The following is a 25,411-nucleotide window of genomic DNA, read 5'->3' as shown; positions in this document are numbered from 1 at the left end:
AGACAACCGATTACTGAAGTTCCACAAATCGCTTATGAAAATCCAATAGATCAAGTTGTTAATGAAGAACAACAAGAAATTGTTGATCAACCAAACAACATTAGGAGATCTACTAGAATAAGAAGATCAACAATATCTAGTTATTATGTTGTGTATTTACAGGAATCGGACTTTAACATCGGAGCCGAAAATGATCCTGAAACGTTTTCACAAGCCATGAGTTGTAATGAGTCAAAACTATGGTTTAATGCTATGAAAGAATAGATGAACTCTATGGCAGTTAATGGAGTCTGGGATCTTGTTCAGTTGTCTGATGGTGTAAAAGTCATTGGATGTAAATATATCTTCAAAACAAAGAAAGATTCATTAGGCAATATTGAAAGGTATAAAGCAAGACTCGTTGCTAAATGATTCACTCAGAAGGAATGAATCGATTATAAGGAGACTTTTCTCCTGCATCTAAGAAATATTCTCTCCGTATCATTCTAGCATTAGTTGCACATTTTGACTTAGATTTACAACAAATGGATGTAAAAACAGCTTTTCTCAATGGAGAATTAGAAGAAGAGGTTTATATGAAACAACCTGAATGATTCTTCTCTAGTAATGATGAGCAATTGGTTTGTAAGCTAAAGAAATCTTTATATGGATTGAAACAAACTTTCCGTAAATGGTATTTGAAATTTATTATGTTATCTCTTCATTTGGATTCGTAGAGAACATCATGGATCAATGTATATATCAGAAGGTCAGTGGGAGCAAGATTTGTTTCCTTATTCTATATGTGGATTATATATTACTTGCAATCAATGATAAGGGTCTGTTATATGAGGTGAAACAATTCTTCTCTAAAAACTTTGATATGAAGGATATAGGCGATGCATCTTATGTCATTGGCATTAAGATACATAGAGACAGAATTCGAGGTATTCTAGGTCTGTCTCAAGAAACCTATATCTAGGGGTGTTCAAACTTCGAATAAAATCGAAAAAACCGAAAATCCAAACCAAAAAAACCGAACACTGGATCGAACCGAAAATCGAATTTTATAATTCGGATATAAATGTTAAAATCGAAATTTATTTGGTTCGATTTCAGATTATAAATGTCAAAACCGAATCGACCGAAAAAACCAAAATTTCATTAAATTAATAATTTTATTTTTATTATATATTTTTATAGATGATATCATTGAATGATGAATTATTTTGAGTAATATTTAGTTGATTGTTGTTCATGTAATTCATTTAGTTTTTATATTTAAATGTTTTACTAAGAAATCATGTAAAAAGATAACATATTATATTTTATAATATATTTATCTTATTAATTTAAATAATTGTATCAAAATCGAAATAACCGACCGAAATAATCGAACCATTTCGGTAGAAAACCGAACCGAAAAAAATGGTTCGGATATCAGATTATATATTTGTAAAATCGAAAACCGAAAAAACCGAAATAAAAAACTGAAAACCGAACCGAACCGACCGATGTACACCCCTACCTATATCAACAAAGTTTTAGAGAGATATCGGATGAAAGATTGTTCACCAAGTATAGCTCCCGATGTGAAAGGCGATAAATTCAATTTAAGCCAATGCCCAAAGAATGATCTAGAGCGGGAACAAATGAAAAACATTCCTTATGCTTCTGGTGTCGGAAGCTTGATGTATGCTCAGGTTTGCACTAGACCTGACATTGCATTTATTGTTGGGAAGATATCAGAGTAATCCAGGTTTAGACCATTGGAAAGCTGCAAAGAAAGTAATGAGGTACCTTCAAGGGACCAAAGAATATATGTTTATCTTCAGATGAACTGAGAATTTGGAAGTATTGTGACAATTCAGCTGCTGTTTTTATGGCTAAAAATAAAAAAAGTGGTAGTCGAAGCAAGCATACCAACATTAAGTATTTAGCCATACGAGAACGTGTTAAAGATAAGAAGTTACTTATCGAGCACATTAGCACTGAATTGATGATTGCATATCCTTTGACTAAAGGCATGCCACCAATGAAATTTAAGGATCATACAGAAAGAATGAGACTTGGTTCTTTTATGTAATTTTGTTGTAATAACAAATTAATGAAACTATGATGTGATATTTTCTCATATTTTTTGTGCACACATTCATTAATTCGAGAAATATCAATAAATTTGGACCTCGAATAAATATAGGGTTTATTCATTAAGTTATTTGAGAGATATAATACATTGTAATACATGGAAGATAATAATTGTTTTAAGCTGACCTATCACCATGATTCATGTATTTTGTTTTCTCCTATGGTAAATGAGATATATGTGTCAAGTGGGAGAATGTAAGAAAAAGTGACACATATCAGAAGAAGAACAGACGTGTAGAAAATGGCGACGGTCATTACCTACAACTTTTGATAAAACATGAGTACGCAGCCTCAACTTTAGAAAATTGAGATGCGTACACGATTTTTTTTGACCCTCAGCTTCCGATACACTCATCGGTGGTATAGCGGTGATTGAGGTCCCTAAGCACACACCTCAGAAAAAAAATTATACACCATCTACAGAGAGCGTGGAGTGCTTAGAAGGCTTCAATGAGAGGAAAATCAAAAAAGTTTCAAAATTTTCAATGGCTGGAGGTAACACTCGATTTATGTCCGCATATTGATTATCATGTTTATATACGTGCAAAAACATGATTTTTAGAAAAATTCTAACAAGTAATTCAAATGCATAAATTATTTTATGCATTAAATTTAGTCTCATTGATAATATTTCACTGATCATTGTTTTCATATTTGCAGTTTCTAACATGTGGACAATTGGAATAGGCTTCGATGATTGAAATTAATGTGTAAAGTTTTTCATTATTCTATTGCTATGTATGTCTTTATATTTATGCTATTGGTGCTTGTATGGTGCTAAATTTTGATAAGATAGTGCTCAGCTGAAATGGTTAGTATTATATTGAAGTTAAATTTTAATATTACATATTTTGTGTGTTAGTTTAACCATCTGTATTATCCATATTCTTTGAGTAATGGTTTATTGCAAAATATGTACTGGTGCGTATTCCTCGATCCATATTATCCATATCCATATTCCTTGAGTAATGATTTAATGCGAAATATGTATTGGTGCGTGAAATGAGTGTTCAAAAGTCGCCCAATTTCTTTTTGAAACTTAAGCGTGTAATGGATCTCTTCTTTTTTAATTTTGTTTTGCTTTTAAAAAAAAAATTTACAGCTGACAGCTAGCGCCCATGGTCGTTCATTAAAGAGTGAGCAGGATATCACTGCTATATATATATATATATATATAACATAATTTCATCCATAAAATCAATAAAACGATGTCCCTAGAGTTATATAAATTTTTTCATATGAAAAGTTCATGCATAAAAAAAATCATGGAATCTTACAAATCAAAACAAAAAACACGTAGAGTAGGATTATATTTCTAACAAACAATAAGTGTTTTTCAAGGAAAAATGTTGTTAGATGAATGACGACTATCTACGATTTTCACGTTGAAAATATGATTTTCTCAATTTTCAAATATTATCCTACTGTAGGATTGAATGTTTACATGATCACTTTTATTTTAAATATTCTTCTACATATAGAAATAGATGTTTTTTTGTCGAAGAAAGTTACCATAAAATCTTATTGTTGATCATAAGTTTATGATATCAAATCAAATTACAGAATTTTATATTTTATTGCTGAAAGACTTTATGATGAGAGAACTAAAGCATATAAATATAACTGCAAATTTGGAAGAATTTCCGTGTTGCATCCTCTTCACCGCATGAACAGACAAAACTAGGCCGAGACGACATCTTCTTCAGAATTCGAGCATCAATCGATCTGATAAATGGTTGACCAACAAACGTGATGGCAGAGCTTTCAGTTTTTCAAGAGAACGCTGCAATAGGCACGTAAAGGCTAAAAACATTGAGCCGGTATGATGAATTCAATAGTTTGGCTGCTTTGGAACGGTGAATGGTGGTTCAAATTGTAACCTGTGTTATAGAAAGACTACTGAATGCTGTTACCACGAAAATTTCCCTTAGTGTTCAACTTCCAAAGGAAGCCTGGCTTTTCCTCCATAAACATACTGCATCTCCGCCACCCATGTCTGCAAAATTCCCCCAAGGTCGAAATTGAAAGTGACCAGCATGTAACAATGAACTCGGATGCGCTTTTCTCAACTAAAATCAGCCCAAGAACACTCCATCTTTCGGAAAATTAAGTATATTTAACACAATTGGTGATGCAAAGAAGAAACACTATTCAAGGCTAACCTCGTGTCTGAAGGAAATGCGTATGTTGGGTACATTAGTCTTTTGTATTTCATTTCCTAAAAGGCCTCTTTTGAAATATTCTTCTCCAAGCCAGTGTAACTAAAAGCACAATCAAAATCATACCTGTTAACAATCAACACGTTGAAGAATATCCAAACAGCTAGTTTCTTTGATATACCTGAAGAAATCACCATGAAATTTTAACAAGCTAAGGTAATATCGGTTATTATTATGAGCAACTCTAGTATATCTCAATGTAAAGACTTTCAGGATAAAAAAATTATTTTTATTTAATCTGAAGTTAAATAGAAATCATTAAACCTTCTCTGCATTGCCAATACATGTTTATGTTTAAACAAAGTTCGACAGTCACGTCAATTTATAATGCTAACAAAATCATCATATCTTAAAACTCTAACCTTGGCTGCATGAGTAAAACCAGACTGGTAGACAGAATTCCGAGCTATTTCACAGAGATCGCATGAACTAAGCTTCCACACCTGATAATTGTTTTTAAGATATATGCACGTGTTGGGAATTAAAAATGGGAAAGATACAAGGAAAGAAACCTTCGCAGCTACACTATATTCTTCCACAAGAGGCTCTTTTGTCAAGTGAATTTGTAGAGGATCATCAGTGGAGAGGGAGACTTTTAAGCCACGTTGGAAGAATATAGGAAACGGATTGCGATGGTAATCCAAGAAGAGGGAGTTGTTGCTTAGCGGAGACATAGCTAAACCAATCTGGAAACGCAAATCAGCTTACTGAGACTTGTGATATCTTAATGCAAAATATACAGGAAGAAAGAAAAAGGAGTAATTAGAGAACAAACTCGAATATAGAATAGCACTGAAATGTTTTACAACAAATTATCAGCCACCATGAAATGCTAAATCTTAACAGTCCATCTTGCATTCTCTTTTATTTCCAGAAAAGCATGCGCTGAGATGTTACAAAAAGATGTGGCATCTAGATTGAAGAGTTTTTATTTTAAATAACTTGCTTTTTGTGACGTCAAGTGATATAGGATTTTTCAGAATTAAAAATTCTAAATTGTGCACAAGAATTCCATTTCATATGTTCTGATTTATAGAAGAGTTATACTTGGTCTCAGCTAAGTAATTAGGCAATAGTTAAGTAACAAACCTGAGCAAGATAGTAAAGATATTGCAAGACTGGGGACTTCCGCAAATTAATACCATGTGATATATTATGGCACAGAAGAAACCCAGCGGCTAAATGGTCAACATCACCAGCCTGCTTGATGATAAACAAATGTTACAATTAAAAAAAAAAACTATTAGACATCTTCATGTTAGAAAAAGGTGAGTCAGAACACAACCTCCCCGCAGTGAGGCCTAAATCTTATTGTTGGCAATCCTTTTACTTCACGGAGCTGAAGGAAATTTATCAAAAAATGAATTAATAAATGGGTGAGAACTTGAAATCCAAAGTCAACAAGCAATCTTCTCGCAAAGATTTACAAAAATTAGATGTTTATCGAAGCTTACATCTGCTGCAGTTGACGTAATTTAAATAAAAATGACCTTGTTAAGTGTATACAAGTTTGCATAGCAGTAGTAAGCATAATAAGAAAAGGCAGGATTGAAATCATTCGTCCACTCTGAAGGATGTGGCATGTGTTTCGTAGGACGTCTCTCCGGTTTACTTTCATCATCTACAATGTCGAATCCTACAACCTTCATTGAGAAACATTAGGCACAAAGTTATCTATCTCATAAGAAAGAATATAAAAAATTCACTGTGCACAAAGAAAAAGGAGGAGAAAATCATGCAGTGTTGTGTCAAACAAAACAATTATGTAAATAAGAGTAAATTGATTATTTGGATTTGGTGAAAGCAACTTTGACAGCATGTTGGCATATTAAATTGAAAAAACTCGCATATTTTTCAAGCTTATTTCATGCTAGTTGCATAAGGGTTTATAATTCCTTTAACAAAACAAGTGAAGAAAAGTTTTCATACAACTGATATCACCCTGTTGATTTTAAACTTCGTACCAAACAAGATTTATGCCAAGTAGATTCCTCGCATAAGATGAAAAAACAACAAAAAATACCAGACATCCAGGCTAAAACATCAAGAAATTTTTCAAACTAGCATGCAAATAGTAAGCATGAGATGAAAAAAAAACTTAGTCAAATTAATATCCTCATGTCTGTCGTGAGTCATGGTCACAAAGACGAAAATAAGCAAAAACACTTAATGCTCGAGTAAATCATAAATCAATAAAATCATTGTAATGGGCTTCCAAATCTGTGCTTAATCAAATAAATCTCTTCGAGTAAAAGTAAATAATATAAAGTGTCTGGATCCAGACTCTGGTTGATAAAGCATAAGGCTTGCACAAGAAGATTTTGATGATTACTCAGATCATAAAGTATAACGGTTAAAGAGAGAATTCTAATGCAAACCTGCAATAAGAAAAGATGCAGGTGAGGGTGTGAATTTGGATCCACTGTGACCTCAAAAAGAGGAACAAAGATATTGTCTAATATATTCTGAAAGGATGTGACAGTTCCCATACTCCTATAGACATTGTATAACCTTGGTAGCTGCACAATTGAACCAATAAACAAATAAATGTCAAACAAAGATAACTCTAAAAAATTTGTTTCGTTAGATACAAACTTGTAGAAACGTGACACTGGGAGGCGCAGCCCACAAGTGATGAAAAGGGGCTAACCACTAAAAAGGCCGATGACTACATGAGGAACGGAGGGAGCAAATAACTGAACAGCTCAAAATTTTCAACAGAGATAGGATAAAATAATGAACAGGACAGGATCAAGCAACCAAACCAGCCAACATTTTCCGTTGTTAGTCCACTTGGCTACTTTTACCGTAATGGCGAGGCTTTAACGGTCAGTTTAAAAGCTCAAAATACAGGGACTCATGCAACCGGAGTATCGGTACTCTGCCAAGAGGCAAGATCCTAAAATTCAAGTAACTAAAAGTTCAAAACCAACTAGCATAAAATGGTTAGTATGGATATGCATGTTAATTATAACTCCTTGGTTCAAAAGTTAATAAACTAGCATTACAGTCATGTAAAGGTTAAATGTGAAACCGTTAAAAAGAAAAGGCAAAAATCAAGTATTCTATTATACAGACAACCGTTTAAGGTTGCATTTGGATTGTTGAGAATATTTGAAGAAAGTATTTGAAATGAAAGGATTTAAATCCACTAAAATATTCAAAAAATAACTAGTTCAGGTTAAAAATCTGTTGTAAAATGAATTTATCCAAACAAACCAATGAATTTATTATTATGAATTTGAAATCATCAATTTCAAATATATCGATTCAAAAGCACCCTTAGTTTATCTAGTCGGGCATTATAAACAATTATTGACCAAAAACACTATTTCAAGTTACCTGAATCAACCAAACTGCATTTTCACTATAAATGCAATTGTTCACGAACCAACTCGCCAGCTGATCCCATTCACTCTGCTTCCTCCCATAAATTGAAATCCGATACTCAGCCAACTAAAAGGAATATGATGAAATCAGAATTCATGGAAACTGAGTACAGTCGGTGAAATTTAACAATCTAATTTCATCAACTACCACTTAAATAATTGACCTTGTCAAACTCTGTTGCAAAATTGTAAGTTTGTTCTTTTCCAAGAATGGACAATATTATATAAAACGTTTCTGGTACCTCCTATATGGATCTCAAAAAAAGTACTAGCATTTACTTAGCTAAGAGTGATGATGTATGGCAAGAAGCGTCCAGCTTTAAAAAGATGATATCGTGCCTATCTCATCTGGACAAAAGACTTTGTTTGTTGCCTTCATTGACCAAGAGATTATCAGTAAAGACAAACACCAAGTCAGTCACATTAGACCCAGAAATGTAGCATTATCTCACAAACACAGCTGGTTGAAAAGCTTCAAAATTATCGATTTTCCAGACATCAGTCACACTCACACCACATATCTAAAGTAAATGTGAGTGATTACATTGGTCACCAGAGCACCATTTTAGTTCGCCTATGCAGTGACCTTTCAGGATAAAAGTGAATGAGAATTCTTTCATCTTAACCATAATGATGGAGGTAATGACCAGTAAGCGATCAAATAGAGAACATAAGCATCCTCCCTTGACACGGACCTAGGATGATCACCGAGGGATTTAAATAGCATTATGTGCCAAAAGCAAGAAATAGTAGTATGATGGTGAAGCTTTATGGATTTAATAGCCGTCTCGATTGGTTGTCTTTTAGATTTTTCAACATCCAGAATATAGTAAATGAATATGATTCCATCAGTAGACACCATTATATTTAAATTTTAGGGCATTGGAAGTGAGCACTAGTTGATGGAGCATCATCTAAAAGCAGGGAAAAAAAAGAAAAGAAAAGAAGAAGGCCAACCGCAAATGAAGCCTCACCTGGTACTTGCTTGCTTCCAGATCTGAGAGAACCTGTTTTGTCACTTCAGCCAGGAAGCGTCCTGGAAAGAGAAGACAATTTGAAGACATTTTATCCTTATGTTTTAAGCATTCACAATCAAGTTTCTCAAAAGGAAAAGCTTTGAAGATTATTCTAGTTATCCCACCACTGATCAGCCTGAAAATTTTGTCTCATCTTAAAGCAGTGAAATATAAACGATATAGCATCCAGTTACAGAATTCGCAATGCCATTTCATTGTCATTATAGTGATAGGAAACACATAGTTGTAACTAGTCATTGAAGTCTCACATATGATGGATTAAGTTCTTAGGAGTTGTATATATGAACTTGGACATTCCTCTTCTTTCAAGATAACTTTTGGGGTGGAGTTAGACTCAATCCCGATTCCATGATCTTAACATGATATCAGAGCTCAAGGCTCAAGCCCACCGTTATGAGTTTAATTACCCTTATGGACCACATGCTAAATGTGTTGTAAACTTCACGTTCCAAATGTTCATTCTTGAACGTGAGGGGCTGTGTTAGATGTCACACATCGGATGGATTAAGTTCTTGGGAGTTGTATATATGAACTTGGACATTCATTCTCCCTTGAGCTATCTTTTGGGTTGGAGTTAGACCTAAGTCCATTATCTTAGAAATAAGTGTCTATTTTTCTACATTCAATGGTCAAAGTTTAGTTGGTATACACAATTAGTCTTCAAAAGATATCTAAGTTGAACAGGTGCCAAGTTTTAAGAGATTTTTGATAGAAAGAGACAAAATTTTCAGCCCACGTAATATCAACAGTTGCTTCAAAAAAGTAATGCATCAAAACTAGTATTTCCGCCCTACTATTATCTCCCACAAACTAGTCACATTGGATATCATCAACCACTGCTTGAAAAACACGTGTATATTCTTTGCCTACAGAACAGACCTTGGATGAGGTTATCCTGCTTCAGAAAGATCTCCCTAAGCCGACTCTGTCCACAAGGGTTGTACTTGAGATTGAATTTATCAAATCGGTGAAAGGTACTCTTATCAGCATGCACATCTAACAAATCGACATTAAGATCATACCTGAAACAGAGTCAACATTACATCAATTAATAATAAAATAATAAAAAGCTACACAGTAAAAAAAATATGTAGACAAATATGTAATTCAAACCCAGTCAAGTCCAAACTGTCAAAGACTTCCTTCAGAGTAAGATACTGTCCATCACGATAGATAACTACCTGCCTCGTGATAAAGTTACCATTCAGTGGAGCATCAAAGGGAGGAATGTACAAAACAACTAAAATGTGCGGCACAATGTGAGCGATAATATCACAAGTTTTATACCTCATCAGGTTCTTTTCTTAACTTTGATTTGATGAACCGGAGAAGGTGCTTCTGGTTCATGCAAGCAGAGTGGTGCACGTGAGTATCTACTTTCCTGATATTGTAAAAATCGCGATGAGGTGCGCTCTTCTGAGCTACAAACTCCCTATCTGCAGTCACCAGCAAGTGGAGACGGAATTTCTGTAAATAGATACGACTCATAAATTGGCCAAATTGATGATGACCCTCATATGATCAAAAATGCGTGGAATTCAGAAAAATTACTTCTTCCAGAAATCGTAAGCGATGGTGGCATGCAGAACGAACATTTCCAATGGACATTACTTTTAGGAGATAATGCATATCCGTGAAGAAAGTTGTTGAACTGGGAACAGGAAAAAGCTCTTCAGTATCTGAAATGTTTCGAAGAAGATACAGTTAGGGAATTATTAAAACCATTACGAACGGAGTCATGTGCAAATCTATTCAATATACGCTAGTAGCATCCTAAGAGTTTACCCCTGTTGGTTGCATAAATGTGGACTACTCCATCTTCCATTTTGAAGTGATGCTGTATGCAAGTTTCCGAACTTAGTCACGTAAATAAGTACTACACAACCTAAGTTATATATTTTATGCTAATTACTGCAGCTGAGAGAGCTAGGACAACTCACAGAAGTTGCTTCAACAGGGGTGAAGTGAAAAGGTTTCCCTCGGACTTTAAATGGAACAGATTCCTCCACATTTTTTGACCATGGAGCAAGTGTTTCTCTAAATACATACTTCTTTCGTAATTCTAAGCATTCGGAAATCAGCTTCAGTACTTCCAGTTCTTCAACGCTCACTGATTCTGGTTTTGAACATTTTGATGAGCATTAGAAATGAAACCTACTACTGACAAAGAGTCCTAAAAAACATTCCCTGGAAAATCCTTGAATAACAGGAAGGTGAAATACCATGCAAAGGAAGAATGTTGCTGCTTGAAACAGTATCATTCCCCAAAATATTTGCTGGAGTTGTATCAGCCTTTATGGCACCATGATCCATATCAGCCATTGTTTCAGTCACTAATAAATCAGTTTCTAGAACATTAATGTGACTCAGATTTTCTGCTACTGCTGTAACGACGGATGGATCTTGAGCAACTGCATTAACATCCTGAAAATCACAGATAATTTTCATAAGCAACTTGATTATTAATAATGTTTTAGTGCTAAAGAAGAGAAACACAGAAAAGAATACCAATCCGTTCTTCAATCCAGAAATTTGAAATTTTTTATTGCATTACTCCATGTGGGAGTGGAATGCCACCAAAGTTTCGCTAAGTAAGAAATAAACACCAGGTTTAACCCCACTATCACACAACAATTTCATTATGTATTGTGTATTTGTGTTATCTTGTAATACTTCAAAAAGTCCGTAGAAAAGTAATAGAAAAAACGAAAAATTGAAACACATGAAATTAATCGTCAAAACTTAATATAACCTGGGACCAACTTTTACATTTTCATAAGATAGATCAGGATCCTCTCTTTCTGAAAGTTCAGTTCTTTCATCATCAGAATCTCCAGTACTTTCAAATGCATAACCACCGGTTGATCTTGGGGTCACCAGCCTACCAACCGATCCAACCCGCAAAATTGGACCACAATGACTGACATATAGCTCCTCTCCTACACAGAGGAAGATCAGTTAAAACACATGATTCGTCCTACAAAGCACAAGAACACATCAAGACTACAAGGAGCAGAAATCTTAAGCAACAACAGTAAGTAACCGAAAAATAAAGACTACTCAATTATAACGAAATACATCAAAAAATTTAATCTTGAAACCAATAGCATTTCCATAACTTGACTGGATGAAGGACACATGTTTAAAGGATAAATCAATTAATTTCAATATTTACTTCATTGTGAGATATAATATCCAGAATGGTCGCAAAATGGTGTTGAAAGTTGAGTATTAAAGAAAAAGTAACATACTATCTCTTTGCTCTGTCCGTGGTGGCGGGAAATCGGAAAGAATCGAACCAATCTTATCCAATGATTTTGAAACCGCAGGTCGCGTATACGCACCAGATACCTCATTAATCCACTCGTCCTTCGAAACACTCACATTTGGCACCGAAGATGAAACTTTACACTCTCGACTATGATTATCCTCCTCGTGATGAAATGAACTCGACACGTTCTCGTCGTGTTGACAATCATTTAAGCTGTTACCATTGTCATTGAAATCGGGAGATTCGAATTCTTCTTCATCAGAGAGGGGTTGGGAGTTGGGGTGGCAGCGGCGGAGGTTGATGAGTCGATCGAGGACTTGATCAACGCTGCGCTTGTGGATGTAGAACGCAGAGATAGCCATGACGGAGGCTCCGAACAAGGCCGCCACCGCCAGATGAAGCGGCGAAACCGACGGCGAGGCGGAGGAAAGTGGAGGTGCTTGCGAGTACATATTTTATTCGAAGTGTGGCGGGTATGGGTTTAGCTCGGGGTTAATGGCCGGCAGCTCAGGGAGAGTTTAGTCATTTCGGTTTTAAAAAAATCGAAATATAAAATATATTATATTAAAATATTTTTCCCCAATCAAATGTTATTTATAAATATTTACCTTTTTATTATATTTTTTCTATCTTCGTAAAAATAAAATAATTATAAAGAGAGAGATGTTTGATTGGGGTATTAAAATGTGAGAGAAAAACAAGAAGAAAACAAAGAAATGGCTTTGTAGAGGCAAGTGTTGAACACTTTCTCCTTAAGAAGAATTTGCCCTCACAATGTGCTTGAGTTTTATGGCAATCTTCTCCCAAGATACAACTACAACTCTTGAATAATGAGCACTCAAATATTCAAGTTCTTTCACAAAGAAATGAAGGAAACTCTCTCTTTTAGAAGAAGGAAGAAGGAGATGCAAAAAGATGTAATGTATGTTTTGATTTTGAATAATCATGTATTTAATGATTTTCATGTGAAAGACATGAGCTTTCATTCATAAGGGTGTTCATTGGCCATTGTAACTGACCACAATCATCAAACAATGCCAAGGAAATGAAAAAATACAAGAAAAATCGAAGGGACACGAAAACAGCACGAAGGGGCGCGTGCAGGCGCCCCCGCGCGCGCGCTGGCGCCCGCTGCCGAGAGCTCTCGGCAGCGCTCGGCAGCACCTGCCGAGAGCTCTCGGCAGGAGCGCGCGCGCTGCCGAGCGCTCTCGGCAGCGCTCGGCAGGCGCGCCTGCTGCTGCCCTCGGCAGGCGCTCGCGCGTGCCCGCGCGCAGCCGCGCGCCAGTCACTGTTCACGAATTTTTTTTTTTTTTNTTTCATTCATTAAGCATCAAATTTTCCAACAATCCCCCACATGAATGAAATTAATGCATGAATGCTCGTGATGCATAAGAGAGAGTATATACGAAAAATTATCACATCAGGAGAGGTGGCTTTTGGCTTTGAACCTTCCTTAGTGGAATACAATCGGATTTACTAGGCCACGAAGTGAACGTGATGTCTTGAACTTCTTGGCGGTTCATATAAACCCAGACAACTATACCCACATGATAACCTTTCTTCCATTTCCATTTGTTTTATCGGTTGTGTCCGTTTTGGCCATGGAACACATCTTGGCTTCATACGTGTTTCATCGAGGCGGCCCGTCCTCACACGTACAGAGGTGATCTCCTTGTAAAAGGGTATCCTACTTACCCCGCTTTTGCAAGCTACGGAATCATTAAAAGTACAATACTTAACCTCACTACCTTTGTAGGCAACTTCACTCATCGTCATAGGAATGAGGAGTGATTTCTCAAGTTCTCATAATTTAGTTGTCCCATTGAACCAAGATCTTGGGATCTCCAATCAACAAGGTTGGGTTGCCACTATGAAAACTTTATTTGGTAGGTTTTAAACCCATTCCTCTTGACAGACAGTACATTTGATCTCTATTTAATGCTTTTGTAAGCGGATCCGCTAAGTTATCCTTTGATTTAATATAATCAACAGATATAACTCCATTAGAGATCAACTGTCGCACAGTATTATGTCTTCGACGAATGTGTCGAGACTTTCCATTGTACATACTGTTTTGTGCCCTTGCAATTGCCGACTGACTGTCGCAATGTATCATGATTGCTGGCACTGGACTTGTCCAACACGGAATGTCCTCTAGAAAGTTGCGAAGCCACTCAGCTTCTTCTGCAGCTTTATCTAACGCTATGAACTCCGATTCCATAGTAGATCTAGCAATGCAAGTTTGTTTCGTTGACCTCCATGAGACTGCTCCTCCACCAATGCTAAATACATAGCCACTGGTGGATTTGGAGTCATTGGTGTCAGAAATCCAATTTGCATCACAATATCCTTCAAGTACTGCAGGATATTTTGAATAATTTAGTCCATATTCTAAAGTGTGCTTTAAATATCTAAGCACCCTTGTCAACGCCTTCCAATGTGCATCACTAGGATTACTTGTAAACCGACTTAACTTGTTAACCGCACAAGCGATGTCCGGTCTAGTACAATTAGTGATGTACATAAGGCTTCCAATAATTCTGGAGTATTCCAATTGGGAAACTGGTTCTCCACGATTCTTTGCCAAATGGACATTCACGTCCAAAGGTGTTTTTACTGGGGTAGAGTCATAAGCGTTAAACTTCTTCAACACTGTTTCTACATAATGAGACTGAGATAGGACTATTGCTTCTGGAGTTCTAAAGATTTTAATCCCTAGAATTACATCAGCAATACCCATATCTTTCATATCAAAATGTTTTGTTAACATTTTCTTTGTACCCTTAATCAACTCTTGGTTATTCCCCATTATTAGCATGTCATCCACATATAGACATACCATCACATAAGATTCTCGAGTGCCTTTAATGTAAACACATTTGTCACACTCATTAATCTTAAATCCATTTGACAATACTACTTTGTCAAATTTTTCGTGCCACTGCTTGGGCGCTTGTTTAAGTCCGTATAGTGACTTAATTAAACGACAAACTTTTCTTTCTTGTCCTTTAACAATGAAGCCTTCAGGTTGCTCCATAAATATTTCTTCTTCAAGTTCACCATTTAAGAATGCTGTTTTGACATCCATTTGATGTATCTCAAGGTTATGCAAAGCTGCAATAGCAATGAGCACACGAATGGATGTTATTCTTGAAACTGGTGAATACGTGTCAAAGAAATCATGACCTTCTCTTTGTCTATAGCTTTTGGCCACAAGTCTGGCTTTGTATTTTTCAATACTTCCATCAACTCTCATTTTCTTTTTCAATATCCATTTGCATCCCAATGGCTTGGTACCTGGTGGAAGATCCACTAGTTCCCAAGTATGGTTTTGCAATATGGAATCCATTTCAGAGTTGATGGCTTCTTTTCAATAGGGAGCTTCAGGGCTAGCCAGAGCATCTTGTATGTCTTTTGGTTCATTCTCCAACATAAAAGTATGGAAGTCTGGACCAAAGGACTTTGAGATTCTAGCCCTTTTGCTTCTTCTTGGTTCTTGCTCCTTTGAAGAACTTTCCAATGGTGTAGCATTTTCATTTAGAGTTGGTTCATGTGTAGGTACTTGACCTGCATGCTCCATCTCAAGTTTTCGCTTGCTAGAACCATTTTCTTTCCTTTCTTTACAAGGAAATATATTTTCAAAAAATACTGCATTTCTTGACTCAATTGTCATGCCCGTATTCATTTCTGCATTTTCAGATTTGTGCACTATAAACCTATAGGCACTACTATTATGTGCATACCCGATGAATATGCAGTCGACCGTCTTTGGTCCAATTCGCTCTTGTTTAGGCTTTGGTATTTCAACCTTAGCTAGACACCCCCACACTTTAAGGTACTTGTAGGAAGGTTTGTGACCTTTCCACAATTCGTAAGGTGACTTGTCATTTTTCTTGTGGGGTATCTTGTTCAGGATGTAATTAGCCGATAGTATTGCTTCCCCCCACAAGTTTTGGGGTAGTCCTGAACTTATTAACATAGCATTCATCATATCTTTTAGAGTTCGATTCTTTCTTTCGGCAATGCCATTCGATTGTGGTGAATAAGGTGCAGTAGTTTCATGAATTATACCCACAGATGTGCAGAATTCATCAAACGGTGCTCCGTATTCACCCCCTCTATCGCTTCGAACCCTCTTTATTTGTTTGCCTAGTTGATTCTCAACTTCGGTCTTATAACATTTGAATGCTTCAAGAGCTTCATCTTTCGACCTCAAAAGATATACGTAACAGTACCTTGTATTATCATCAATGAATGTCACGTAGTATCTTTTCCCTCCTCTAGTTTGTACAAACTTTAAATCACCAAGATCGGTGTGTATTAGTTCTAGAGGAGTTGTACATCTTTCAATCGAGTGGTAAGGCGCTTTGGTCATTTTTGCTTCAACACATATTTCGCATTTTTGTGTTGGATCGACGTTGTGTTTAGGCAATAATTCAAGTTTCATTAAACGTTGCAAGGTATTAAAATTTACGTGTCCTAAACGAACATGCCATAAATGAGAACACTCAAGCAAGTAAATAGAACTTTTTCCTTTATTACTTTCAACAACATTTTGGCGTATAGCCATTACATTCAACTTGAAAAGGTTCTCATCGAGATATCCTTTTCCAATAAAATGACCACTCTTAGTCAATACAACCTTGTTAGACTCAAATACTAGTCTAAACCCATGTTTGACCAACAGAGACCCCGACACGAGGTTCTTTCTTATGTCTGGTACATGAAGTGCATCAACAAGGGTTACTTCCAAACCCGATGTCATCTTCAATACCACATTTCCGGTGCCCACCACCTCAGACGTAGCGGAGTTCCCCATGTATAGTTTTCTCCCGGTCGATGGAGTGTATGTGGAGAACATCCCCTTGTTGGAGCAAATGTGTCGAGTTGCTCCGGTATCAACCCACCACTCATTGGAGTTTTCAACCAAATTTGCTTCCAAAATAACTGCAGACAAATCAAGTTGAGAAAAATCAAATGGTACCAACCTTTCTTGAACAACGTTGGCTTGAGGATTTCCCTTCTTTGGCTTCCTACAATCCTTAGCCATGTGATTTGGTTTTCCGCAGTTATAACAAGTGCCTTGAACTTCTTCTTGTTTGGTGGTTGTTGGCCTTGTTGTGGTTGCTTCTCAAACTTCCTCTTCTTCCCTTGGAATCTCGATTCAACAATGTTCACCCTTGCTGCCATCTTACTTGCCTTGGCCTCGTTGCTCTTGTTGTCCTCTTCTATCCTCAATCTCACAATGAGATCCTCCAATCCCATCTCCTTTCTTTTGTGCTTCAAGTAATTCTTGAAATCCTTCCACAACGGAGGGAGTTTCTCGATCAACGCAGCAACTTGGAAGGACTCGCTTAGACTCATTCCTTCCGCATGAATCTTGTGCAAGATAAGTTGTAATTCTTGCACTTGACTCATTACGGACTTTGAATCCACCATCTTGAAGTCCAAAAATCTCCCGACTATGAACTTCTTCAAGCCCGCATCCTCCGCTCTGTATTTCTTATCAAGCATGTCCCAAAGTTCCTTGGCGGTCTTGACTTGACAATACACATTGTACAATGCATTGTCAAGTCCATTGAGGATGTAGTTTTTGCAAAGAAAATCACTTTGGTTCCATGCATCCAAAGCGGCCCTCATGTTGGAGTCAGTCTCGTTTTCAGCAACGGTGGGAGGATCCTCCTTCAAGAACCTTGACAAACTCAAGGTTGTGAGATAGAAAAGCATCTTTTGTTGCCATCTTTTGAAATCCGTACCAGAAAATTTTTCTGGTTTCTCTCCTTGTGCAATGGTTGGATGATGTGTTGTAGATGATGAAGCCATTGAAAATTCTTCTTGCAAATGATCAAAAACCAAATTCTTCTTAAGATTGTTTGACTGGGGTATTAAAATGTGAGAGAAAAACAAGAAGAAAACAAAGAAATGGCTTTGTAGAGGCAAGTGTTGAACACTTTCTCCTTAAGAAGAATTTGCCCTCACAATGTGCTTGAGTTTTGTGGCAATCTTCTCCCAAGATACAACTACAACTCTTGAATAATGAGCACTCAAATATTCAAGTTCTTTCACAAGGAAATGAAGGAAACTCTCTCTTTTAGAAGAAAGAAGAAGGAGATGCAAAAAGATGTAATGTATGTTTTGATTTTGAATAATCATGTATTTAATGATTTTCATGTGAAAAGACATGAGCTTTCATTCATAAGGGTGTCCCTTGGCCATTGTAACTGACCACAATCATCAAACAATGCCAAGGAAATGAAAAAATACAAGAAAAATCGAAGGGACACGAAAACAGCACGAAGGGGCGCGTGCAGGCGCCCCCGCGCGCGCGCTGGCGCCCGCTGCCGAGCGCTCTCGGCAGCGCTCGGCAGCACCTGCCGAGAGCTCTCGGCAGGAGCGCGCGCGCGCGCCTGCTGCTGCCCTCGGCAGGCGCTCGCGCGCGCCTGCGCGCAGAACTCGCGCAGCCGCGCGCCAGCTCCTGCCCTCGGCAGGCTCGGGCGCGCAGCCGCACGCCAGTCACTGTTCACGAATTTTTTTTTTTTCCTATTTTTGTCCCCTACATGTTCTGACTACTCGTTTGAGTTTCTTTCAACATATGATAAACTCTTTCGAGTTTTATTCAGAACCGCCGAACTTAATATTCGTTCATTAAGTATCGTTTTTTCGTTTCGAATTTTTCCAATCAAACACATTGATTAATTTGCTTAATTTTCATTCATTAAGCATCAAATTTTTGATTAATTTGCTTAATTTTCATTCATTAAGCATCAAATTTTCCAACAAGAGATTTTAGAAAAATATAGTATGCATTAAAGACCAAAAAAATTCTACCCTTAGGATCTCGTATTTAATAAATAAAATAAAATGCAATAATATAAATGTAGGACATATATTCATGTGATTATAATTACTTTAATGGTTAAAATAATTGATTCAATTATAGTTTTTATTTCATAAAGTTGTCTTGGATTTATTAATTAGATTTTTTATTAAGATAATTGTCAGATTAATTGTGTTCACGGAGAGAAGTACCAAATGACCGTAGTAAGTTGTGTCCAATTGTCGATGCTTTTGTAAGATATGGTTGGTTGTGTAAGCTAGCAAAAGAAGCTGTGTGGAGACATAAGATCTTAATGAATATTATTGATATCTATTGTTGAGATATAATCAGCAGCAATGGAGGTTAAAATTGGACTGTATGATTTGAGACAACATCAACCGCAATGTACACTCATCTTCAGACTCATGTGCCTGACAATATTATCTATCGGATCCAAGCTTCCCTCATGTCCACCCGTCGTAATATAAGAGTCAAAAGTTTCACCATAAGCCACAAGCCGTAACTTTTGACATGATAATAGTGTTGATAATCCAAAATATAAATTTCTAGTAATTTTTTTTCTTACCGTAGTCATTTTTATAACTAGTTAAATCAATTTTTAAGTAATCAATGGTTCAATATTAATAATAAAATGATTAATTGATCGTAAGATATGTTTAATCACTGGTGTTAATTCAATCGTTGATCCATTGAGCATATGAAGTGGGTAACAATTGCATTATTTATTTAAATTCTACTTCGTTTTATATTGTATACAATAGATTTTATGAAAAAATCATTATCATTAGTAAATTAAAAGTGAAGTGTGGATGATAAAAATTGGACCACAAAAAACTAACCATTTATTTTCGTATGAAAATGGGGTGTTAAATGTTTGCTAGATTTTTCTTTTTTGTTTTTTTAAGGAAAAAAATATTATCTATCCTATTAATCAAAGTTAAATTTCATAAAATAACTAACTTCTAATGTATTAGTAAAGTTTTTTTTTTTCAAAATTCTGAAAAACTATTATTGATTAAAGTATGTGTGTCAAAAACTGAACTGACTCGTCGATTAATTGACACACAAAGAGATAATGAAATCCAAACTGATGTCAACCAAACGGATGTCAACCCAATTGATTTAGTTCCACAAGACACTTCGAATGAACCATACTAAAGGTGGAACAAGAATCACCCCCCGACTTGGTAATAGGTAACTCATTTGCTCCCATAAGAACAAGATGTCAGATGATTAATTAATTTATACATGATGCCTTTATCTCTAATATCGAACCCAAAAATATTGATGAAGTTTTAAATGACAGTAGCAGGATTGATGCTATGCAAGAGGAGTTCAATCAGTTTACTAGAAATCTTGTCTGGAACTTAGTTCCAAGACTTTCTCATCAATAAGTTATAAGTACAAGATGGGTTTACAGGAACAAGCGGAATGAAGATGGAATCGTAGTAAGAATAGTAAGAAATAAATCAAGACTAGTGGCTCAAAAATTTAGACAAGAAGAAGGAATTGATTATGATGAAACGTATGCACCAATAGCCAGACTGGAAACAATCAAGATGTTTCTTGTCTATGTCTCTTACAATAATTTCAATGTATATCAAATAGATGTGAAGAGTGTATTTTTGAATGGACTATTGCAAGAAGAAGTCTATGTTGAACAAGCATCATGTTTTATCAATCATTTATTACGTGATCATGTCTATCGATTAAACAAGGTTTTGTATTGTTTAAAACAAGCTCCAAGAGCTTGGTATGAAACATTGACTGAATTTCTAGTTAATCATAACTTCGTTACAGGCATTATTTATAAAACTCTGTTTAAATTTATCAAAGGAGATCATACACTATTAGTACAAATATATGTTGATGCTATTATTTTTGGATCAACTAACTGCGATATGTGCAAGAGGTTTGCCAAACTAATGCAAGAAAATTTCAAAATAAGCGTAATGGGTTAACTGAACTTCTTTCTAAGACTTTAAGTCAAGTAGTTGAATACTGGAATCTTTGTCAGTCATACAAAGTACACCAAAGAACTACTCAAAAAATTTGGAATAGAGTCATGTTCAACTGCAACAAACCCATGAGTTCGTCGGTCAAGCTTGATAAAGATGAAGGGGAATATCAGTAGATGTAAAAATGTATCGAGGTTTGATAAGTTCATTATTCTACTTAACTGCCAGTAGACCAGATATTTTATTTGAAGTTTGTATGTGTGCATGTTTTCAGTCTAATCCAAAACAATCTCATTACTTTACTGCCAAATAATTCTTAAATATCTTAGAGGGACGCAAACTGTGGGATTGTGGTATGCAAATGACTCATCTTTCAATCTAGTTGGATATTCTGATGCAGATTATGCAGAATGTAAGCTTGACAGGAAAATCACAAGTGGATCTTGTCAGTTTCTCATAGATAGACTGATCTCATAGTTCAGTAAGAAGCAAACTACTATTGCCACCTCAACTGCAGAAGCTAAATACCTAGCTGTGAGAAGTTGTTGTGCTCAGAGGAAAAACTGATTCTCCAAGAATAAGTTTTCTTTTTTCATAAATATCTTAGGACTTATTGATTTATCATAATGCATGTATTCAGAGGAAATACTGATTCATAGTACGTCACTAATTCATAGTACCTTACTGATAGTTGTCAGTCAGTTACTCTTTGAATGTCGAAATCAGTTGGACTTGTTAAATTGATCCTTAAAATTCATTTAGAATAACTAACTTCCTCATTTAATAGCGTTTTTACAAATTATTTGATTTTCTTTATTGCGCCATTAAACGGCCTAATGATTTTGTCTTGCACTTAATATTTATTCAAATTTTCAAATTTCATTAATATCGTGACACGTGTTCTAATGGTTATCAAATCAAATCACACCTGATATATTTCAAAATCCCCAAATTCATCAGTTTATCTCTGCATTCTCTTACTCAAAGTATTTCTTGCTTTCAAATTCTCACTTCACAAACATCTAATCTCTTCTAAAGTTCTTATCTCAGAATCGCTGCTCCTGCAACTCCTTCATTCATCATGAACGCTCTTGTAGTCGATTTTGATTCCATTTATTCTATGGAAGATGCGGACATAAAAAAGATCTTCAAGGCTGTTGAGTCATCTGGACTCAAGACTTTTCACAGCTCGTCTATTGATATCTATGTCGAAGAGCTCAAGAATTTCTATGGTCGAGGAATCATCTCCGATACTGGGCAAATTCTATTGCCACTAGGTAATGACAACCTGTTTATTAGACATAATTACTTTTTAGCGTTCTTTCAACTACCGATTAAGAGGTTAACTGACTTCTCCCTGGTTCCTCAAGAAGCAGTTGACAACATGAAACTTCAATTCTTTGTGACCGGTGAAACCATCAAAACTTCTGGGAAGAAGAAAGAGCTAAAACTGGAATATCAACTCTTGACTGATGTCGTATCTAAGCCAATCCTGGCGAAGGTAGGATCATTTGATGCATATACTACTGAGAAATTTTGGGTGATGACAGTAATCGCCTCAGGGATAAAAATTAACTGGTCAGTTATCATGTCCAAATTTTGAAAGTTATAATTCAAACTGATAAACATTCAGTTGGCTCGCAATCCCACTATGCAGGATGTTTGAAGACTCAGGAGCCCTACTGAGTAACTCAGTCACATTGCACAAAAAAGCCCTATCAGCATCCAACATTTTCTCTCTCACACCTAAGGGTCAAGCACCGAATGTTTTTTCAACTGGAGTTACAGTCACCAAGAAGGAGAAAGCTAAGCTGCCCATTGGAAAGAAGCTCACTGAAAAGAAGGGTAGCAAGATTATTGGACCTACTCTCAAGAAGAAACTGATTATGCAATCCAGTGATTCCGAAGCAACTACTCCTTCTTCTCTACCCAAGAAAGCCAGGACTACCAAGGCTAGACCAGCACCTACACCAATTCAGGCCAAGCCAATTTCTCAGCTGCCAATGACTCCCTCTGCTGAAACGACTACTGCAGACCAATCAGCTGAAAAGTTGAAGCTCGTAGTTGTGGTGGCTTCCTCCAGGAACATAAACATGCCAACAGCTCTCCCTCCGCCTAGACCAGCTAAAGAAATAGTCATCTGAGATACAATTCAGTCAACTCTATCTAAATTATTTTCCTCCTACTCCTCAGCTACTGATAAAGGAAAAGCCAAGGAAACTGAATATATTGTTTCAGTACCTCCTTCAGCTGTTCAAACACAAATAGACCTACTGATGGATGATGTCAATGAATTTGCTGAGGAAAAGATTAAATTCTTTGATGAATGTGTGTACTTTCGAACAGTCACATTTGCATCCAAATTGAAAAAGAAAGATGTGTTGAAACGATTCATATCTCTTGAAAAGGATTTTCTCAATCAGGTCAAAACGGTTATTATCACAGAAGCACTTCAACGACGCGGGTATCTTCTTGATTTGCTGAAAATTCAAAAGCTCTCCTCAGTTATTGTTGAACATATATCCAACTATAATCTTCACTGCCCAACTGCATTTGAAAATTTAGCAGTAATCAATCAACTGGACATGGACATATGAAAGTCAAACTATGGGAGAATGTTAATAAGTTGTTTGAACCAGTGACTTCTAAGAGTCAGAAATCAGGAAGCTCTTAAGGTCAGTCAGCTCCTGAAATCCAACTGAAACGTATTTCAAATAGCTCCCTTTGATCGAACCATCAGTTAATCCCTCATCTCCATCCATAAAGACCATCTCTATATCCAATGTAGAAGAAGCCATGAAATCGATTGCACAAAAACAAATTGACAATACAGACGATGTCATTCCTCTCAACTCAATTCTTTCCATTTATACCTCAAAACAGCCTGATAAAATTGTTCCTAATGAGGACATCACATCACCAAAGGATATTTTGTTGCTAGAGTATGCTGAAATTGCCTTTATTAGAGAGATCACTCGAGACATAGTTGAGATAGTAATGGCTGAGCACTACAAGTCAGAATCGATTGATCTGACAGTTGCCATGGTTGATCAGGCAGGACCCTCTACTAGAAGGCTCTTGAATTAGCTGGTCCATCTTCAAAAAATATGTCTCCGATCAATCCATCCTCTCCTAATCTTGACCTTACTGATGAAACAACATTAGATCACAGCAGCTCTAGCTTGACTGTTATTTCCTCTTCTATTAGAGCTCTGAAATGCTGCAATCTCAACATTGAAGAAGCTCTGGAGTCCTTTAAAGATAAGACGCTTAAAGATGTGTCGAATCTCTCCGGAAGCTTAATTGATATATTCAGTCAGCTGGATCAGATAAAAAAAAACACAAGCAGAAACTGCAACTCATCTTGGTGGGCAATTTCAAGCCAACAACTTTCAACTTTGCACCAAGATAGAGGAAGTTCATGCAAATTTCAACTCTAAGTTTTACATAGTTAGCTCTCAACTGACTCTGTTCTCACTCATCTCATGTCTTCGGCTGTTGACAAAAAGGGGAAGAGAAAGAGAAGAAGTCAACTAGCTCCAATTAGTTTAGAAGATGATTTGTTCTTATTCACTTTAGTCAGTCTTTTTTCCAGACAGTTTGGCAGTCAGTTTTGAAGTTCATGCGAATAGAATTCAATACTTCATTTATTTGTTTTTGACATAATTTTGTCAACCACCAAAAAAAAGAAATTTGTTGGAACATATAGTTTTGGTGTTTCGTAAAAAGATCCCAACTGAATTCGAGTAAAAAACTGAAATCAGTAACCTAACTGATCGCAAGCTCAAACTGATATCCAACGTAAAAATCAACATGCCAAACTGATTAAGAGACTTCTGATTTAATTCAAAATGACAGTCTATCACTTTAAACAAGATCGTTACAAGGACTTTACCGATCAGTGATTAAAGATTATAACCTAAAGTAATACAGTTTTTTGTTCTTACCGATCAGTGTTATGGATCGGAGTGACAGTCTGTGTCAAAAGTCAATTTATACCAGAAAAGATGATGAATCGGCAAGAAGTACATTTGCAATCATGAACGGATATTTTTTTTGTACAAGTTACCGTTGAAGATTGAGACCTTATATAGGATCAGTTGAACCAGCCATGTAGAACAATCCTCGATTGAAAACAAAGTCAAATCTCTTTGCAAAATATTACAAGAAGTCAGATTAAAGAAGAAGCATACATTGATTCGTTATTTATATGATCATATCAATGATCATATTCGTGCACAAAATTCTTCTGTTTAGTTCACATAAGCTGTGAGCAAAGAACTCCACGGCTCCAAGTTTTTCAGTTTTAGTTTCACTAAGAGTTTCAGTTAGCCAGTGTTAAATTCTACTAAATTGGGTAATTTCAAATCACTTGTAATTACCAAAGTCTTTTAGTACAAACCTTTATCGAGGAAGAATGGGTGAAATAGAAGTATTGAAGTTTTCGAACATCCATAAACATTATTGCTTTCATTTATCATTTAGTTTATCTTCTCTTAACCACCTAACTGAATAGTCATTTGTTCAAACTAGTTTCAGTAAGCCTACTTCCACACAGTTCACACTAATTGA

The 25,411-nt window shown here is 36.1% G+C and overlaps 1 protein-coding gene across 5 annotated transcripts; it reads right to left on the bottom strand.

Moving 5' to 3' along the window:
* Nucleotides 1–3,632: 3,632 nt before the first annotated feature.
* Nucleotides 3,633–12,526, bottom strand: LOC140964406 (probable AMP deaminase). Of its 5 annotated transcripts, XM_073424164.1 has the most exons (20): nt 12,024–12,524; nt 11,536–11,711; nt 10,995–11,196; nt 10,713–10,888; nt 10,558–10,609; nt 10,324–10,451; nt 10,060–10,239; nt 9,886–9,953; nt 9,652–9,794; nt 8,710–8,771; nt 7,689–7,802; nt 6,725–6,865; nt 5,837–5,989; nt 5,632–5,685; nt 5,436–5,546; nt 4,859–5,032; nt 4,709–4,789; nt 4,290–4,388; nt 4,041–4,123; nt 3,633–3,910 (listed from the first exon to the last, which is right to left on the bottom strand). In XM_073424164.1, the coding sequence occupies exons 1-19, from the start codon at nt 12,493–12,495 to the stop codon at nt 4,055–4,057; spliced, it is 2,655 nt and encodes an 884-aa protein (XP_073280265.1). In that variant the 5' UTR covers nt 12,496–12,524; the 3' UTR covers nt 3,633–3,910; nt 4,041–4,054. The 5 variants fall into 5 exon arrangements, with proteins under 5 accessions (XP_073280265.1, XP_073280264.1, XP_073280266.1 ...); XM_073424163.1 differs by lacking the exon at nt 3,633–3,910 and having other exon boundaries at nt 4,008–4,123; XM_073424165.1 differs by lacking the exon at nt 3,633–3,910 and having other exon boundaries at nt 4,008–4,123; nt 11,542–11,711.
* Nucleotides 12,527–25,411: the final 12,885 nt, after the last annotated feature.

The sequence above is a fragment of the Primulina huaijiensis genome, chromosome 18 (assembly GCF_012295235.1).
Source record: "Primulina huaijiensis isolate GDHJ02 chromosome 18, ASM1229523v2, whole genome shotgun sequence".
Taxonomy (NCBI): Eukaryota; Viridiplantae; Streptophyta; class Magnoliopsida; order Lamiales; family Gesneriaceae; genus Primulina; species Primulina huaijiensis.
Note: the sequence above shows the minus strand (reverse complement) of the source record. Positions and strands in the feature narration are given on the sequence as shown.

Bases quoted from the DNA above. Each gene is read 5' to 3' on its own strand.
- LOC140964406 (XM_073424164.1), bottom strand. From the start codon at position 12,495: ATGTACTCGCAAGCACCTCCACTTTCCTCCGCCTCGCCGTCGGTTTCG. The intron at 11,197-11,535 runs GTTGGTCCCAGG...TGTGATTTTCAG, and splicing joins TATCTTATGAAAATGTAAAA to GATGTTAATGCAGTTGCTCA. The intron at 4,790-4,858 runs GTTTCTTTCCTT...AACAATTATCAG, and splicing joins AATATAGTGTAGCTGCGAAG to GTGTGGAAGCTTAGTTCATG.